The sequence below is a fragment of the Triturus cristatus genome, chromosome 3_1 (assembly GCF_964204655.1).
Source record: "Triturus cristatus chromosome 3_1, aTriCri1.1, whole genome shotgun sequence".
Classification (NCBI taxonomy): Eukaryota; Metazoa; Chordata; class Amphibia; order Caudata; family Salamandridae; genus Triturus; species Triturus cristatus.
In genome coordinates, this window is record NC_140583.1 from 256,033,254 (window position 1) to 256,054,002 (window position 20,749).

The window sequence follows — 20,749 nt, forward strand, 5'->3', positions numbered from 1 at the left end:
ACTACGTTACATCCTCCTAGAACAGGTAGAAAAAAAACCCAGAGGAGGCAATAGAGTCTTAAAGTTGAGACAACGAGAATCTAAATTAATAATCGACTTCCAGACTAAGGCCCCGGGCGGGCTTAATCAGGAAGAACTGTCCGTACACCTTAAGGAATGATTTATACAGCACATGTCATGAATCCACTTAGGCTGCTGTTTTAGTTGTACATTCAATTTTAACTTCCTCTGATTTCATGTCTGTACAGTTATGTGAGAATTTGTTGCACGCAAGAAATGTATACAGTTGCCGCTGTAGATCGACATAAATCTAATTGGTGGTTTTATGTTTTCAATTTTAGGTTTAAAGAGGACGGGGTCTTGTGAGAACTTCCCATATGATCTCCATATTTCACCTTATATTTTCTGCAGCAATGTTAGTGACATTCTTTGCACATGAAATGTAGTGCACGAGTTTCACACACAATTTTCTGTTATTCACTTTTATTATTCATTTCACGAACATAGTACACTGTTCAAATTAATAAGTTCGCATGAAATAGGACATACATCCAGGAGGGGTCATCTGATCAGCAGATTCACAAGTCACATGGGGAACTTGTCATGTGATACTGCTTCTTTAGACAAACTTGCATAACAGTGATACGTGACACTTGTCACTAGCTTAGCAGGCTGTCTTCACAGGTTTTCTGCAGCAGATTAACTGATTTACGGGGTATATGGGGCACTTGCCAATAAGACTTGGTCAATTGACACTGTTTCTTTAGACAAATTTGCACAACAGTGGCATGTGACACTTGTCACTAGATTAGCAGACTGTCTCCACAGACTTTCTTCAGCCACACGATACTATACGCGATTTTCGAGCGCAGTGATACGAAGGATTATCCCAGGTTGAAACACCCTGCTTTATATAGACCATTACAGTTACTCGCAACGCATTTAGACACATTTTGTATATATAAACATTGACGGCAACAAAACTTTATTTAAAAGTGAAAGTGAACATTGGCGCAAATAGCGTACTGCAGGTAGATTACTATGTCTATCTGCATTCACGTTATTGTGCAGTATCCAACGTCAGTTAGCCATTTCTTAGTTATTCATACAGGATATGATTTGAATGTTTTTGTAACGTAGGCACATTGTGTGAATTCAACACTAAGTGTGACGTACAGCAAGAACTTGTGAGAAACATCAGTACGTATATATGCATTTTCTCCACGTTGTCCTCTTTCTGTGTTTTTTGTTTTAAAAGCGGACACTTTCAGTGTTTTCTCTAACACGTGACCAAGCCAGACGGCGAAACGCGTTGTGTTTGAATAAACAGCAGTTTTCACAGATAACAGTATTGGTTCTTCTGATTCCTGAGAGCGCACGTATTGCAACAGATCAATCACGATATATATATATATATATATATATATATATATATATATATATTAAACCTATTTAAAATTTACAGAAACACACACTCACTGGATGACGTCATCAGTGACGTCATTTGAGATGTCATCAGTGATGTCACTGACCATGTCATGAGTGATGTAATATGTGACGTCATCAGCAGTGCATTGCAGGGGCGTGAGTTATAGTTAGCTGAACTAACTATAACGGGGGAATTTCTAGGGTTTTGTACGAGGGAAATGTCCAGCTAACTATAACGCCTCTGAAACCTATAGTTTTTTCAGTTAATTTCTAAGGTTTTGTAAATGCTAATTCCTATCTATAACTTCTCTAAAGAAATCATGTTTAATGATTTTCATTGGATTCCAATATTTTTCAATTTCAGTGTGTCAATTTCATTAATTATGTTTTTTTGAAATACTATTTTATCACCATTTTTTAAACTTATTTTTTCAATTAATTCTTTTAAAAATTAAAAAATATTATTTGATTTTATTGAGTTTTTTAAAAATATTTTTTTATATTTTTAAAACTATATTTTAAACTATATTTTCAAAACTTTGTTTTATTTCTTTTCCCCCATTTTTTGGGGATTCGCGCACCCTGTGCGCACTGTTCTCGATCCCTACGCGAAAGCATCCACGCACGGTATGTGTTGGGTACGTGTTTGCAATGCGACCGGTACGCGACTCCAAGCCTATATGCGACACGTACGATGTACGTAACGCGACGCGTGTGCACTTCCGCGATGCGCCATATGCGTGTATGACGCGATGGGTGCGCGGATCCAGCGAAATATTTAACATTTAAAAAAACATATATATGTATTTCATGTGAATATTAATTGAACACAAACTGTAAACTACTCATGAAAGTAATATATTTTTACATCTAATCCTATATTCCTTTTAAATTCAATTTTGTGGATGCGCGCTGGGTGTGTGCTGCGTAAGCGCACGGTGCGCGGATCCCATGTGACCTGCAAAAAAAGAGATTTGATTGGTTCATTACACTTCCTATTCTAACTACAGAAAGACCCCACCCATTTTAATCATTCTTCTTTCAGCTTCTTTGGAGGAACATCTCACACCTTAGAACTAGAAGAAACTTTTTGGGGAAGATTTCCACAGCTGCAATTTTTTTGAAGACAATGGCTTCTGCACAGCAGCCACCATCAGAATCAGACCATTTGTCCGATGAGGAATTTGTTGTGGAACCTCCACGCACAGGAAGATACACCTCTGGTGTGGAAATTGTTTACCTTCCCAGAAGGACAAAATAAAACTAATTCTACAAAAGTGACATGTAAAATATGTCAGAGTGCTTTCCAGAGGAGATCCATCAAAAAAATACTCTTGTGAGACTGCGAGTATGTTAAAATCACTTGAAGTCTCTGCATCCCGTGAACCTGGCCAAGCAGGAATGCAGAAGACTCCGACAGCAGCCTCAGCCAGCAGTGGCAAGCACTTCTGCAGCATCACCATCGAGCACTCACCCGGACATACGTCCAGAATTTGGAAAACTAAAAATTAGTTGCATTAAATGCAACAAACTGCTATGTTACGACGAGCAGTCAATTGAACTAATCTGCCGAGCGCAGCAAAACCACAAGTGCTAAACTTGTGTTTATTTATTTTTTTGCAGAAGTTGACTGTTTTGTTCCTCCTGTTGTCTTTTTTTTCCTTTTGGAAAAAACAAAAAAATAACAAAATTGTTCCAAAAAGTACAAAAAAATTAAAAAACAAAAAAGAAGAAAAAAAAGTTCTTCTAAGAACTAACTTTCCTGGTTTAAAAAAAGAGCTCATTTTCTTGAGTGGCTCTAAAAAGAGCCGTTGTGTTCATTGAGAGTTTTTGGTACATATAAGTAAGTACCTATACTGAGTGTAAAGTTGTTGAGGAAGTCTCTGTTTCCTTCATCAGTAAAGTGTACTCCATCTCTCCTATACATCTCTTGCATATGAAAGCGCAGATTGTTACTGTAAATGGACCCCATTCTATAGTCAAGAACAAAACACTTAAGCTTGATGTTTATCTCCCAAAAATGTCAATTTTTCTTTCCCTTGGATCCGCGCACCCAACGCGAGAGAATCCGTGCACCCAACGCGATAGGATGCGTGCACCGTGCGCGCATTTTGACTTTTTTTTTTAAAGGGGGCCCCAGGGGGTCCTTCTGGGACCCCCTAAGCAGATCTAGAAAGTCAGAGTATTTCCACACTACCCCCTTTATATGTTTTACACACTTATTCCCCTTGCTTCTTCAGCCTCGCTTCTACCGAGGCAGAAAATGGCCGCCAACAGTTCCTGGTTTCGAATGTAGACAGACACTCGACAGCCAATTGGCATTCAGCGCGTGATCGTCAGGGTGCGCGCTCGGTTCGGGGAGGATGCGCTTACGGTGCAGGTAGGGTGCGCGGATCCTCCCCGGCCATAGATATCGCTAACTTTTTTACCCGAATTTTCTCAGGAACTACTGAACAGATTCACACCATTTATGCAAAAGGCACAAGTCTGAACTGAGGACTACCTCTTTGCCAAATTTGGTGTAATTCCGTTCAGCGGTTCGGGCTGTAGCTGCGACAACAGATCCTATGGGAAATTGCATGGGGAAAACGTGTTTTGGGACCCCCTTTTTTCTCGGCCCCCACTTGACGAATCGCCACGAAACTTTCAAGTTTGGAAAATTTCGCGAGGATTCATCAACCGGCGCCAGACTTATTGGGAATAGAATGTTGCGGATTTCCTATGGAAAATAGGTCCTAACTATAACTATCTACTGGCGACCGCCAGTAGATAATAAATATATATCCAAGATGTGTATCAGTTGAGTCGCACTCGGCCAGCAGCAGCAAGAGAACTCTCTTTCCATGGTATGGACGGATACCGCTTACAGCCATGAACAGCCTCCGTGTAGGTTTGCCTGACGCGTTTCGAAAGCTCCTCCGCTTTCTCTTCAGAGGCTTTCACGGGAAGGATGCGTGCATATGACGTTCCCATTTAAATACTGCACTCTCTCCAATGGGATGGTCATATGGAACTGTGCATTATGGGAAGTATAGTTCGTAATTGATCATCCCCCAAATGGATGCACGCATTATACTCTGTTATTAATAGCTCACATGTACCCTGCAAGCGGGCCCGTCCTAAATCCTCTGCTGTTGGCCCACATAATCGATTAGGTGAATACCTTGTCGAGTGGCCCCCAGTTATCGCGGGGTGGTGCAGCCTCCGCGAATACATTCAGCTCCAATATGTGTCCATCAGTTGAGTCACACTCGGCCGGTTGATCGAGTGCTACTCACCAGGTGGACAACCTGTGGAGCAGAATATATATATATATTTTTTTTCAATGCTGCCAACCACCGTAAGACCACTGCACTCACAGGCAGGTGCTGGTTCTATGTGAGGGTGAACTCATAAAGTACCACTGCTTCAAAACTTCCCAAGGAAGAAACTGCACCGCTGAGCAAAGAGTCAGACAAAATGCATCCGTCTAACCTCTGTGAATAAAGAGTCTGTGGCTTTCTCTCAAGAGTGCAGTTTCTTCCTTGGAATGTTTTGAATTGGATATATATCTATAAATAATCTCCATCTCCCATACTGGCGGTCACCAACAGGTAGTTATAGTTAGGACCTAGTTTTCAAAGGTAAAGGTTTATTTTCCTATATCTTTGGTTCAATTTGATGAATCTTCACAAAATTCCACCCCAAAAGTTTGCAGGTGAGTCTTATTGTGCATGGAAAGTTTCAGGGTGATCCTTCAAGCGGCAAAGAAACATGGAAAGTTTCAGGGTGATCCTTCAAGCGGCAAAGAAAAAGGGGAGGAATCTAAAAAAGTACGTTACCCATATTAATTCCCAAAGAGATTTTACACATGACTACAGCCCAAACCCCTGGACCAAATTACACCAAATTTGGTAGAAAGGTAGTTCTTGGTCCAGAAACACCCTTTTTAGGTCGAGCATTCGAGACCTCTTGTATATACTTTAGTATACACTTATATTTGTATGTACTTTGTGGGCTCTGGAGATCAGCCCTAGGACTTGTCTGCTTCCGCTTAGGGACTTTTTTCTGTTCAACTGCCTCTTTAACTGTCTTGATAGAAAACGACCAGTAGAGGTCAGTCAAATACCAGAATTGCTTTCTGCTGAGGGACATAAAAAAAAAAAATGTTCTGGTAACTGCCTCTATTTAACTTTATTGTTAGAAAACGACCAGCAGAGGTCAGTAAAATACCAGAATAATTTTAGAGTTCTCTAGATTCCAGTCCATAGAAATGGTCTTCCACGAGTACCCATAGACAATAATATCTTTTTTTAAATCTTGTATTTTTAGTGAAAAGACCACCGAAGGCCCTGATCTTAAATTAAAAACAGAGCTTTGGACTATGCAATTTGCCGCTGAATTGCAATATTTCTCCCCATGTGTTCCCATACCTGGCGTGTTACACAGTTTGGTGCTTACTTTCCTCTTATCTTAAAGAACAGTAGATATTTCATCACCCAGGATAATATGCTGCATAGCTAAATATGTATAAGGTCCGAAAGGCGAGACTGATTGCATTGCATGTGCTTGTTGTTATTTGGTCTAAATCCGTTCAGTAGTAGGAGTGGACTCTAAACCTCTTTACCAGCCAGACTTGTGAATGCATCGAATGTAGTTATTTTTCTTTAGGCATGTTGTGGAGTTCATTATGGGCATTGCAGGTAACTAACGGGCGTTATTAATGCTCAGTGCCTTCGGCCATTATTTATTTAATTATGAAAGAAGACAGCCGCATTTGCATCAGCCTAATTAAGTATTCAGTAGCATTAGCCCAGCAGCCCAATGGGAATTTTATTTTACTGTCTTATTGCCAGAACCATTCAGTGGTAGAGTAGGCAGCGTTTCTCTCCAGCAGACTGGGAAGGGCAGGGCAGTGGCAGCGCTGAGCGGTCCTCCCCGATCGCTCGTAGTCCATTGCCTATCTGCCTGTTGCACACAGCCTCCTCGCTCCTCCTTCTGCAACCTTAGAGAGACAAGGTAAGCCGATCGTTCACTCAAAACCACTCAATTTCCATATACGATAACGCCGCATTTTACTATAGTGTGCCACCGGTGTGACTGACAATCAATGCTTGTGTTCAGTGAGCAAGACATGCTCGCCTGGATGCACTTTGTCCGTGCCTCGCGCATGTACGTGGAGTGTATTCGTGCACTGTATTGCGCGTGTCTGTAGTGTACACAGTCATTTAACCTTATGCGCCTCAACAAAGATTTACTCCTGTTGCGGTGTCCTAAACTGTCTCTCCCTCAGAAATACAAGCTAGTCAAAAAGCAAATGAAAGTCTTCCCTTGGTGTTGTAACATGTGTTGAGTTTACTGAAATGAGGTGAAGCTTGCACCACCCTGGTCTTGTTTTATTTTCCGGCAGTCATTTCTCTCTCAGCGCAGCAGTACGAGCTCATGTGCCATTTCAGCAACCAATAAATGCCCTCCTTGCTTCTGACGATAGCAGCTCTGCGCTTTTGCTACTTCATATTATCAGATGTCGACACAGTACACTGCGCTCATAACTATTATGGGTGCCACGCTCCATGTTTGAGCACAACGCCCACTTTTTTTGTTGTTCTGCTTGCGAGGTTTCACTCCTAGGAGGAGGGGTGGGGCACTCCAGGTCAACACCATGCCCACACGCAGGAACAGCAAGCAAGAAGTGTTAAGTAGTCCATCTTCTTTGTCTAGCTACCAGTCCTCTCAGAAACACTAACTAGAGCTATGGACTCACAGCCACTGCCTAAGCCTTGGGAGAGCTGGTGGGGTCCACCTGCCTCCACCACCCGTCACATTTGGAAGTTTGAACATGCACTTGCATTCTCCTCCCTCTGCCTCCCCGACCTGTCACATTTGGAAGTTTGAACGTGCACTTGCATTCTCCTCCCTCCTTCTACCAATAACTGCTGCTGGATCTCCCTGATTGTAACAATTTTCACTCCTCCAGCCTTCTACCACTAACGGGAGCCCTGTTGCCTTGATTTTTACCACTGACTGCAGCTAAGTGTTTATATTTTACCACTGTAGTTGGTTCTCTCAGCTTTTATCACTAACAGCAGCTGGGGTCAATGTGCTTTCACCCCTAACTTCAGCCAGATTGCTCTGCTTTTATCACTAACCACAGCTGGAGCTCCATGCCTTTACCAGTGTTCACTCGTCCCGCCTTATCGCACTAACTGCATCAGGGTTGCTTTGATTTCTCCACTAACTGTTGGCGTATTTAAGCTATTACCACTATCCGCAGCCATGTCCTTTCCTCCCTAACTAAAGCCGGGTCTACCTGCTTTAATCTCAACTTCCTGCAGGGCCATCTTGCTTTTTCCACTAACTGCAGCTGGGTCTTTCTGCTTTCACCTCTAACTACAGCCAAGACCATAGGGTTTCACCACTAGACTATAGCTGAGTATTTCTGCTCTTACCATTGACTGCAGCTCAGTTTCCCTCTTTTTCTCATTAACTAATGCTGGGTTGCATTTCTTTTGCCACTAACTTCATCTGGCTGTCCCTGCTTTCAACACTAAACCGTAGCTGATTACTTCTGCTAGCACCACTAACTTCTGCCATTTTCCCTGCTTTTACCCTTGTCTGTAGTTCTCTCATCCTGCAAACTGCTCTCACTGTTAACTAGCATTCATACTTCTTGTCTTTACCCATAACCTTAGTTGTCGCCGAGCGTTTATCACTGACTACAGTAGCGTTCCCTTGCTGTTACCAACAACCTAATTCACACCCAAAAAATAATTTGATTGTTTTGAAATAATGCCACCTTTTGGATTGTACACAAAAATGGTGTATTTTATCCCCATTTTACTTTGGGCTGCAATAGTGTCCGATCGAATATTAAACTCGTTTCTTTTTTTTTATCCTATTTTTAGTTGGCTCTCACGTTTTTTTTTTTTTAATTTTATGGAGAACCTTTTATGAAGTGTTCAGATAAAAGGTGCCTGCCTGTCTTCTCTCTTTGCTTTTCTGAGGTTTGGGCTACGAGTACGTTTTTGTCTAGGAATAACATTGATTCAAAATGAACTTTGCCTCAAACTGCTCTTTTCACTCTCCTTCCTTGGGCCTCACGCCACTCTTCTCACTTTCCTTCCTTGAACCTCACGCTGCTCTTCTCCTCCTCCTCACACTACTTCCTTGTGCCTCACTCTTCTCTTCTCACTTATCTTCCTTATGCTTCACGCTGCACTTTTCATCACTCTCCTTCCTTGTGCCTCATGCTACTCTTCTCACTCTCCGTCCTTGTGCCTCACGCTGCTCTTCTCACTCTCCTTCCTTGTGTCTCCGCTGCTCTTCTCAGCCTCCTTCCATGCACCTCACACTGCTCTTTTCCTTCCTTGTGCCTCAAGCCGCTCTTTTCCTCACTCTCCTTCCTTGTGCCTCACGCTGCTCTTCTCCTCACTCTCCTTCCTTGTGCCTCACGCTGCACAATCTCGTTCCTTGTACTTCACACTGTTCTCCTCACTCTCTTTCCTTGTGCCTCGCCTGCTCTTCTCCTCAATCTCCTTCCTAACTCAAACAAATGCAAGACTTTTGCAATTCCAATCCTTGTTAAAACAAATTTGATGCCAAAAACACGATGATTAATGCCTAAAATAAAGACACAAAAAAGGGACTCCCACACTTTTTAAAACTTAGCCCCTGGGTGGGCCAGGTCCCTGGGGAATATTTAAATATAAATAATGGGTAGGAGTGCTTGCAGCCCCCCCCTTCCCATGGCCAGGTTGAGCCCCGGGGACCTCCACCTCCTCGAGGGCCTTTTGTAATCGATACGATTCCAGAAGTGTACTTGGAGCCCCGCCCCTCTTTTCCATTGGCTCGTGTCATCGTTTATGTTAAACGATGGCGTGTGATTGGAAAGCGGGCTTTTGGGTTACCTCCTTGTCCACTTTTCGGACGGCCCATGTGGACAGCCCGACACCATCTATGTTTACTTTAATGAGTTTGCGCACTCTCGCTTCTGATAACGCCGCTTTTATTGCTCTGACTGACTGCTGTTTGCCAGCAACGCTCAATCTCTTCAGTATGACCGGCTTGGCGTGGTGAAGCTTGCCGGTGCTCTTGGAACTGCCGCCGCTCCTACTGCTCTTCTTCACAACAGGCTTGAGGCTGTTACTCCCTCTGGCACTGCACAGCTTCTCCCCCGGCTTGGCTGCCTTGACCTTCTTCCGGGGACAGTACTTGTAGTCTGGGTAGTCGGCCATGTGTTTGATACGCAGCCGCTCAGCCTTGCGGATGAAGGGGATCTTGTCGTCATCCTTGAGCTGCTTCCAGCGCTTGCCCAGCCGCTTGGAGATCTCGGCGTTGTGCATGTCCGGGGATTGCTCCATGATCTTACGTCTCTTGATCTGTGACCAGACCATGAAAGCGTTCATGGGCCGCTTGATGTGCCCGCTGGGGATCTTGCACCACGCCGGGTCGTCTGCTTTACCCCCAGCCGAGGGGGTGGAGCCCGGGGTTGTAGATTGCGCCACCCCCAACTCGATCATCCCGGTACCGGAGTCGGACGAGTCCCCAGCCATCAGCACCTAGGTGCTCTCGGCAGTGGCGGTGCTATGCTACACCATGGTGAGAGCGATGTCAGGATTGCGAGCCGGGCTGATCACAAGAGTGCAGTCAACAAGCGGAGTGTGCAGGGGCTCGCCCGGTTAGTCACCTCACAAACTGTCGTTTCAGGTTACCGGGTGGCAGAAGCCGGTGATCAGGCATAGGACGAGGGGACCGGCGGCTGTTTCGCCGGAACCTATTCTTTATTCTCTGCCACACACTCGACAGCGGGCGCAGCGCTGGTGTCCGCTGGGCGAGGTACAGGAGGGCTTTCTGGGCCAGTCATGGCGGAAACATAGGCCTGCCTTCCTGTGGGCGACAGATCATGTTGCATAATGCAAAGTACACTCATCCCCTAATTTATGGCTTAATTTTTCCGCCTAATTCTAAAGATTGATCCCAAGATACTTTTGCAGAAGCATTTAAAAGTCAGTCATTTTTATGGTTGTAATAAAGCGCATTCCATACATCAGGCCCTCCACGGGAAGCCTTGCTTTCCGCCTACACGTTCATGGCAACACCAATGGCTTCAATACGGGCAGCCATTAATTTCCGAAAAGAGACTTGGCCCTAACGGGCTGATGAGCAATGGTGGAACCAGTTCAAGGAATGAACTTTCCTTCCGACACCCTTGAAAGCACTGCGTTGCGAAAGGGGGCATGCGGCGAAGACAACGGAATCCCAAGTTCTTCGCACTGAAAAAGGACGACCTACTCGTTCGGGAAGAGGACGTCCTCCCAGCTCTCCCTAACAAAAGGTCATCAGTGGTCCATGAACTAATCAATTGCCGCAATCCATCCAGCGCTCTGCCAATATGCTAATGCGCTGCCGCATCGTGATGGCGACCAGGTCGTAAATCATCCCCACTCTGGCGTGTTGCGCGACCCAGCATTCAATCGACACTCCCACTCCACCACCCCCGACCAGGAATAACCAGCATTGGCTATTTGGGCTATTACCGCGTTTATCTGCAACAATGGCTGATGTACCTTTCATTTCTCTGCGTAGATTGTTTCTTTGGCATTCAGCTCTAAGCGCGACCGAAATGCTTTCACTTTTGCGTTTACTGTGTGGAAGTGTTCCTTCCTGCACAAGGGGCAAAGGAATGCAAGGTCATGGGACTGAGACAGCACTGTTTACCGTGTTGGACAATCTTTGGATGCGTGCGGACAGGGGACAATCTGCGACACTGATCCTGTTGGACCTGTCCGCCGCATTCGATAAGGTAAACCATGCCACCCTATTGACAAGCCTGGAAGAAGTGGGGGTGGCTAATATGGCCTTGCAAATGGTTTCAATCTTATCTGGCGAGCAGACGGCAGGCTGTTGCTTAACCTCCTTTTCAATCAGACTTTACCAACAATGAGCATGGGGTCCCTCAGGGGTCCTCAATCAGCCCCATCTTATTTAATGTCTACATGCGGCCTCTTTTGGACGTCATCAAAGCCCACAATATTAGTGTGGTTAATTATGCTGATGACACCCGATTGATAGTGTCCTTGGAAGGCGACCATGCAGACTCTCAAGAAACATTTCATAAATGTATGCGTGTAATGGTGCTGTGGCTGAGAAATAATGCGTTGCAATTTAATAATGACAAAACTGAGATTTTGCACTGTGGAATGGGCAGAGTGTCGACAGTCTTACCATCTGACTTTTGACCTATCCCTACAGATGCCCCTTTGGTACCCGAGAGTATAGTATGCAATCTGGGGGTCAGCTTTAATGACAAGCTTAACCTGGAATCACGTTAATAAATTAGTCAGGAATTGCTATACGCTCATCAGAGGACTCAGCAAGGTACTACCATTGTTACCTCCTCAGGTCAGAGGTACAGTGTTCAGGAGTGTTGTCCTCAGCCGCCTGGATTACTGCAATTCTTTGCTACTGGAGTACCCAAGATATCTGATCCCGCGGCTCCAGAGTATTCAGGCGGCAGCAGCAAAGCTTGTCCTAATGAGAACTCGTGGATGATCAACATCCCAGGCATTAGCTGAGCTGCATTGGCTCCCGGTGAGCCAAAGGATACTGTTCAAGTCTTTGTGCATTGCCTTTAGTGCGCTTCACGGACTTGGACCCAAACCGCTTCAGGGTAGGTTTGGGTGGTATGCCCCTGCACGCAGTCTGCGTTCTTTTGCAGTTAATCTGGCAATCATCCCGAGGATTAAGAGATCCACAATGGGGGGAAGAGCGTTCGGCTTAGCAGCCGCCCACTTATGGAACAGTCTCTCCCTCTGGAATTGAGGCAAATACAGGATCTATTGTTGTTTTGGAAGAAAGTTAAGACTTGGCTCTTCCCCAGAGTGTAACCGGCTGGTTTAGTTCTTGCAGCTTGCTCTTTAACCTTTTTACCATGTCTTAGCGCCAGGATGCCCGTAGGGTTACAGCGCACTTTATAAATGCAAATACATACATACAGGTATCGGCATTTACATTTAACTCGGTATAAAATTAGTTAATCGCCGCAATTCTCTACCCCCCACCCCCCCAAACGGGTAGCCGCCTGTGCCTGCTCCATCTGCGTGTTTTAAATCACAGAAACGAAGGAGTGACACCAAAGTAGCAATTACTGGATCAGTTGCACGTCATACACAATAAACATACATACCGACAATGAGGCCTGCATACATGCAGGACCCTCCTGTCATCCCTCCCTCATCTCGTGTCGGTTTTGCGAGAGCACTAAGAGCACAGACATTTCATGCTGCTGTGTGAATCCATCCAGTGATGTGAACGTACTTTTTATACATTTGTAGCCTTTGCGCACACATATATTGTTCCATTGCCTTTTTGTTCCTGGTGCTATTGTTCCAGCAGAGCCTAGGCCATTCTTTCTTCTGCCCAGGACATGCCTGGAATGTCGGGAAGTGTAGAATTCACACCATACCCTGGCCTTATGTCCAAACGGTCCACAAACCGGACCACCAAGATAAAACTAGTCAATCACTGAGGGCGGCTGGCCGGCGTCTTGGAGTGCTATCTGCTACGGGGACTGAGTACAAGCAGACACCGGCAGCTCAAGGGGAGGAGAACAGCGTGCCTGAGCCCGTCCGGTGTATGCTGGCAAAGCTGCCCTGCTCTCCACTGCATGTCTGCTGCCCAGCAGGAGTGAACTCTTGACTTCACACCACTGACTACAGGACCAATTCAAAGAAAACAAGCATTAAAAATGCAATAGGTCTAGCCTTTTATTAAGTTAAAGCCATTTGCTGTGCTGTTCAATCCCATTAGCAAAGCAAATGGCTTTAACTCAATCAAAGGCGAGACCTATTGCATTTGTAATGCGTGTTTTCACTTAGCAGGAGTTTTGACCTCTTCCACCAAAAGAGAGCAAACAGTAACTCGGCTTCCAGCGGACAGAAACTGAATACTGCTCCTGCTTGCTCGGAGCAGTTTCATCTGTTTCCTTGCCCGCTATCAAGTGGGCAGGAAAACAGATGACTGAATTGCTCCACAGTGCCGACACATTTTAGAACATTAAAGCCAAATCTAGTGGATTTGCTAATGGATGTTTCGTTTTGCCTACTTCTTTCAGCTGCCTTAAACTTCATGAAAGACTATAGAGCCAACGACACACATGGCTGCACCCTAGGAAACCCTTTCATACGTATAATGGTTGAATGTGATCAGCTGATGCAGAACAGAGGAATTAGAAGCTGCGTGAAACTTTCTTTTGAGAAAGCCAAGCTGACTTTTATTCATCATCATCATCATCATTTTAAGTTTATTCGGCAGTAATACCATAAAAGTACAATACAATATAACATTTTATAAAAACATTTCTAGAAACTCAACAAGAAAATATCAATTAAAACACTAAAACACAGCAGATCAAACAGTTATATCAAAAACTGATCAGAAATATAGTGGCAAAAAGATTTTTTTTAACCCATTTCCTAGAAACATCCATCCATAAATATGATAAATTATTATTTTGTATCTTTTCCAAACTGCTAAAACCTCTCGGATAAAATTAATTATAGACAAAAAAATTTACAGTGCCTCAAGGCGCTGTAAATATTGTAGGCCTGTAAATATTACCTCTAATAGCAGAGGCTTGTAAAATTGGGCGTAGAAACCGCTTACGTTGTGCGCTGTATAAAGTTAAAAAACATTGTAAGGTACTTGGGGGCACATGCATCAATGAAAATACCGATCACAAACGGGCAGATTCGCAGAATCTGCCCCTTTGCGACCAGTATTTTTGCATTTGGGATGCATCAACCCAAATGCAAAATCGCAGTTTAAGTAATTTAGGGAATCGCAAATTGTGATTCCCTAAATACAATGCATGATGCAATTTAAAATTCGCAAAGTAGGATCGCAAATTACCATCAATTTGAACTTGATGGTAATTTGCAAAAACTTTGAAAAATGCCCGAAAGTTTTAAAAAACACACACACACACTCACACTCACTCTCTCACACACACACACTCTCACACACACACTCTCTCACACACACACTCTCTCTCACACACACACACACACACACTCTCTCACTCTCACTCCAGGGTGTCCTTTTGGATCCCCTGCACCCTTGAAATTGAATGCGCAATTTTCGAGCACCAATTTGGTACTCGCAAATTGCGTATGCAATTCCCATTAATTCCTATGGGCCTCTTGGCCCATAGGAATGAATGGGTAGCTATTCCTTAATTGCGAGTCGCAATGTAGGAATCACATTTTTTTTTTTGCAATTCCTAAATGCATAGGGATTTGCGAGTCCTAAATAGCGATTTCTTCAAATTCGCTATTTAGGATTTGCAAATCCTGACTTTGATGCATGTGGCCCATAGTACCCTTTAGAGAAAATATTGTCACATGGGCACTTTGGCAGATTTGTTCACCAACCAGTGAGGACTAGGAAAGCCAAAAGAAAGTTCAGCATGCCTAGGAGAAATCAAGTGAGTTAAAATCTTTATTTGTAATTGCAGCTAAAACCCAAGGAGGATGTTAGGGTATAAGTGGTAATTGGTGGGAAATACAATAATTATGACTGCATATTTTGAACCTGCGGATCCTTTCTTTAGAACAAAAGCTAAGGAACAAGATTTTAATTTGCTGGCTACAGTTTAGCATAATAGATTCTGGATAAGTTAAATATTCTGGAACTTTCAGATTATGAAGGTCTGTTTTATAACATAAAGCCATGAGATCTTTGACATGTTATCTAACAGTAAACAATCTTCAGCTATTAGTCTGGTTAATGACGAAACAGGAGTAAGCCGTATCTTAAGCCATAACAGCAAGGGAGCTAATCTTACGGAGTCCTGCACGTAATTCATCCCAAATTCCGTATGGCGGATGTATGATGTGACACCCTTTGGGACAGGGACGACGAGCCTGTGCAAAAAAAAATCTCTTTTCTTTGTAAAACCTCTGGGTTAGTGTACCGCCCAAACGCCAGCCCCGTACATTCCCACTGGGAAACAGTTACTCATATATATCTGCAACAATTATTTTACTGGTCTGCGGCCCAACCGAGCTGCAAATTGAAAAATTGCATCTATGGCGCAGGGCAATTGGTATGATCTGATGTTTAAAAGTTAACCCCAATGTAGCAAAAAATCAAAATGATTACCTAATTAATGTCTTAACTTTACCCACCTGAGTTTTATTCATTCAAGCCACTTGTCCGAAGTCTATGACTTTACTCACTGTTCACCAGCTAGCGCTTGCATTGAATGCTTTCTCAGTTTGACACACACTTTTTTACAACCGTTCATTGGCAGTGTGTATATGCACCCACTATGACTAGACCTCCACTACCACATTTGAGTTGTGAGTGATAATTGAAAGTCAAACAGCGAGTGAGGGCAGGTTCTACTTTGGTATAAATGTACACTTGTGTCGATTGTGCTCATCACAGCACTTTCTCAGCAAGGTGTTGGACTGACCTATAGGCAGGGCCACTGAAATTGTGCAGAAGGAGAGGACCAAATTATGCAGCAGGATTGACTAAATTATGAGTCAAGAAAAGGTAAATTATACAGCAAAATGAGCACATTTTGTGATAGTATTACTTGACTATCTTGTCATTTTTAGGTCGAAGCCTACCAGACCAGACAGCGCAGCTGTCTGGTTTGCTGAAAACATCTTTGGGACCTTCAGAAAGCTTCCCTGGGAATGCATTATGCCCATTGCTCACCAGTGGCTTTGTGGTTTGTAACTCACATTTCCTTGCTTTCCATTTGCTAGCTCTATTTGTTTTCGGCTGTCCAGCTTGAGTTCTTCCCTTACCCCAAACCTTGTTTACAGAAAATGAGATTTCAGAAGGATACAGTAAACAGGCCTTTACATTTTGTTCTTAACTTGTCACATTTCCTGTGCATTTAAACACAAAGATCAAATGTCAGGCTCTTTCTTCCATGGGAGCTTGGTGTTTACTTTCCTTTCTATGAATTCAAAGTGAAAGCATTTATAGGAAAGCAAGAGGAATGCATTTTACATGGAGCCCACAGGTGCCCCTCCTGTGCTCCAGTTGACAAGGCTGTAACATAACTCTTAAAACAGGCCTGCAGGGAGGAGGTACACACACTTTCTATGGCAATAAAAATGAATGTTGAGTTTCTTCTATTAAAGCACTTTTGGCTTTTGCTTAATGTGACCCTCTAGTGACTGTCTAATGATCTTTCTGTTTACAGTTACTGAGTCTGAGTACCAGCCCTTTGAATAATAGCATGCTTTGGCAAGCAAAGATGTGTAGACTACACAACTACACTTAGTAAGCAATAGCCCCAGTATTTGCAACACGCGCAGTAGCACTGTGCCATAAAAACCAAGTCAACACAGATTACTGCTTCCAGAAAACTACAAATCGTAGCCTGGAAACTACATTATTTACACTACAGCTTTAAACATCCTTCCTATGTCAAAACGTAGTTTTTTACTATTTGGTGGATGTGTGTGTTATCAACAATGAAATAGATTAACTTGTTCCACTGAAACAGCGGCCTACCAACAGGGCTGGTTTTAGCACTACTGATGTCTGGGGCTGCACTCTATGCCACTTCACTATGCCTCTCTGCTCTGAACCACTGTACTCTTTGCAAATGTACTCTACCTCAGTCTACTATGTACCACTGCACTATACACCAATCCAACCTAGGCCTTTTCACTCTACTCTGCACCACCCACTCTACTCCAGTCCACTCTATGCCACTCTACTCTGCAACACTGCACTCTACGCCAATGCAGTCTATGATACTATTCTATACCACTCTACCCTGCCCCACTCCACTCTACCCCACTTCACTGTACTCTGAAACAATCTACTCTATGCCATTCTGTACTACTCCATTTTACCCAGCTTTACACCACTCTACGCCACTGTGCTTTACATCACTACTCTAAGCTACTCCACTCTACCCTGCACCACTCCACTCTACCCTGCACCACTCCACTCTATGCCACTTAACTCTACTCTGAAACAATATACTCTATGCCACTGCACTCTATACCAATCTACTCTGCACCACTGTACTTTACTCCCCTTCTCTGTAGGCCACTCTATTACACTCCACTTTAGGAAACTACACTCTATGACTCTACTCCATTAAAGTCTACTCCACTTTGACCATCTACTCCACTCTACAACACTACTCCATGACGCTCTATGCAACTCTCTCTGTGCCACTCAATGCCACTTCATCCCCACTCCATTCTACAATACTACTCCACTATATGCCACTCTACACCACTCTATTCTGTGTCACTCTAGTCTATCCCCTCTATTTGACGCCAGTACACGTCTACGCCACTCTACTCCACTGTACGCCTCTCCACTCTACACCGCTCTGTGCCACTCTTCTACTCATAAACTACTCTACTCCATGCCACTCCACTGCAATCTGTTCTGCTCTACGCCACTCTATTCTACAACACTCTACTCAACACCCTCTACCCCACTCAGCTCTACACGACTCCACAACACTCTGTGCCACTCAACTGTACTCCATTCTACTCCCTCCATGACACACTACTCCCTCCGTGACACTTTGCACCATGACACTCCAGTAAACTCCACGCCTCTCAACTCTACAGCCCTCTGCCACTCCACGCCACTACGTAACACTCCTTGTCACTCTTCTTTACCCCAATAACTTTTAGCCATCCCAGTGTGCAACATGGCTAAAACATATTGGAAAACACTCAAATACAGCAGTATGCAACTGAAAGATGACTAGTTAATCTCTGAGAAAGGTCTCACCGTGTTTTTATTAACATTTGATCCGTTTGAGCTAGAAACTATTTTTGTTTGTTTGTTAAAATCTGCAGAATATGCAGCAAATGACCAATTATGTGGCAAATGCAGCAAATCCATGCTTATGCAGAGTTGCATAATTCAAATGATTTGCCTGTGTGGCAATCTGGTAATGTACGAGTTCGTTTTTATGGTCTGTTTGGCCTCTTTTGTTCTCCACCTGGTGTTATCACAAATTTTGCTTGCAACAAGCACAAATATACAGTTGCCTACATACAGGGCCAGTGGAATTATGCAATTTTGCAGCTGCAGCATTCGCATAATTATAGATTTGTTTTAAATCCATCATCTACTGAATAAACTGCATATCTTATCAAAAATAAAATTGATTCTAGCTCAAACGGTTGAAAAATTACTAAAAATGCGGAAACTCATTTGGCAGCGCAATAGAAGACCCTGTGCAAAGGTCGACTGTCCACCTTTTTGTTGGTTATTGCTATATTTGGGTTTTATAGCGGTGCTAATGAGGTGCAACCAATGCCCACGCATTGTTAACAAGTGTTAAAATTACGGCAATGTAGTATTGCTGTCTCAAAATGTGACGCTGTTTTGGCTTTTCTTGCTGCAGAATTTACTCAGCCGTGCCTTGTTATTTGGCCTTCTCCTACAGCATCATTGTAGTGACCCTGCTCATATGTTGCAAAAAAACACACATACTTGTCTCTTTAAGTTCACAACTGACCTGTTTTGCAAATGTAGGCCACTTTTTTTTGTAGCTTTCTGATCGGCTTATGGCGCATTTTTATTTTTGTGCCCAGGCCTATTTTCTGTTCCATTACGACCGTGATTTTTAGTACATAATCGAACCCAGGTTGCAGGGGGTGCCGTGTGGTTGGTTTTGTCCTTTTGTCCGGAAGTGGATCGGTTTGTTTTGAAGAGAAAGGCGCAGATGTCCAGGCAACGGTATGTGTGGTAACCGTGCCAGGTTTTGTCTTCTGCCGGAAACCGCTCAGAAATGAGAAAGCTCCACAATGGGTGCATGTTATTTCCGGTACCTGTTTGTGAAGTGGGGGAGGAGAGCATTATTTTGATGTGCTCAGACAGGCGCTGCTGTACTGTTTAGTGAGAAAAGGAGATGACATTATTTCACGTCTGTCCACGTGCAAAACCTCTCTGGCCTTCGTCCTTTGGTGTTTTCCAAGTTTTTAGCCGAGGTTGGACACAAAAATAACGTATTACGACCACTATTTGCGGCCCTTTTGTTTGCCCTATTCCCACGTTTTTCATGTTCTGCGCTCGGACCAAGTGTAAATTCAAAGGAGAAGCGAGTACTGACCTTATAGGGGTCAAATGTGTTCTTTGTTACACGTGAATCGTAGCTGATCAACAAACGTGTATGGCGTCATAAGTCTGGGACCAACTAGAGGCCATGGGTGTCTCGGGACCGGCTTCTTGCTGAACTCTAATTCCGTTTCCTGTTTCCGTCTCCTCCTATGCGCTTTTTTGTTTTTCTATGTACCCACGATTCATTAGTGTCTGATATCCTGTCCATGACAAAGGGCAGTATCCAGAGAAGGTAATTTTCTGCTCATTCTCGGAGTTGCTGAGCTGAAAACCTTAGTTCCTGAGTGTTGGAAAACGAGGCAGCATCTGTGAGGCCTGCACAAATAACATGACTACATTTGTCCTTCACTGGGAACCAAACACCCAATTGTAGTGCCTGACTCTCAGAGGGTAGCGTTGCAGAGCAGTCTGAGGCTTACTCAAGGGAGGTGGTGTGGGCTAGTAATCGCCATTTGCAGGTGTGCAAAAATAACACTCAATAATTGATTGTCCAGTCTGTACTTTGCTTTATAAAAGTATGAGTACATTTATTAAACACACACACTACTCAATACTATGCACCAATTTACAAATCTACATAAGCAGTTGGAATTACCTTGTGACATTGCATAACATCTCCACCCCTCCCGCAGGGGGGGTGGGGTCTAGTACCACCACTCCCATGTATGCACATCATCTTGCCCCCAATGCAATTAGTTGAACATCACCTGGGGCGTGGGCACTGCATACTGGCACCATCCTAGTGGCGACCCACCCCATTACCTCAACAAGCATTAAAAATGGGTACATCTGCCTTGGTGACACATAACCCTGACTGAGCATTTCCTACTGACCATACAGTATGCACCTCTATATCTTAAGGGCTAGCAGTCTTGGGTCTTCACCTAAGTGCAGCAGCAAGAATACATGTTTAAGCACACTTTAGTATGACAGTACTCAGCACATTTGTGAATCATTAGAATGCATTGCAATTACAGCCCCTAAAGGCATCACAGATGAAATCATAGGATTACGCATATACAGCCAGACACCCTAGCAGGACTGTCTGGCCACATAACCCCACTTTGCTTATGGCTGTCGTACTGTATTCCCTGGCCGTTACCATGGGAAATCCCGTTGCCCGGGTTGTGGCTGGCGCCCGACCCGCTCGCTCTTCTTACGGCCGAGCACCAACAGCTCTAGTATGGGCTTCGGGTGCATGCTATTGAACACCAGG

At 44.0% G+C, this 20,749-nt stretch overlaps 1 protein-coding gene across 4 annotated transcripts in view; it reads left to right on the forward strand.

Moving 5' to 3' along the window:
- The window catches only part of PRMT2IP (PRMT2 interacting protein), a 141,590-nt gene that overhangs the window by 103,746 nt on the left and 17,095 nt on the right, over positions 1-20,749 (forward strand). For 2 of the 4 annotated variants that reach the window (XM_085643822.1, XM_085643823.1), the window contains exon 3: positions 16,032-16,147. The exons of the other annotated variants lie outside the window; for them this stretch is intronic. In XM_085643822.1, coding sequence (XP_085499948.1) covers positions 16,032-16,147 — 116 coding nt within the window. The remainder of the gene's footprint in view (positions 1-16,031; positions 16,148-20,749) is intronic. 4 annotated transcript variants of the gene reach the window in all.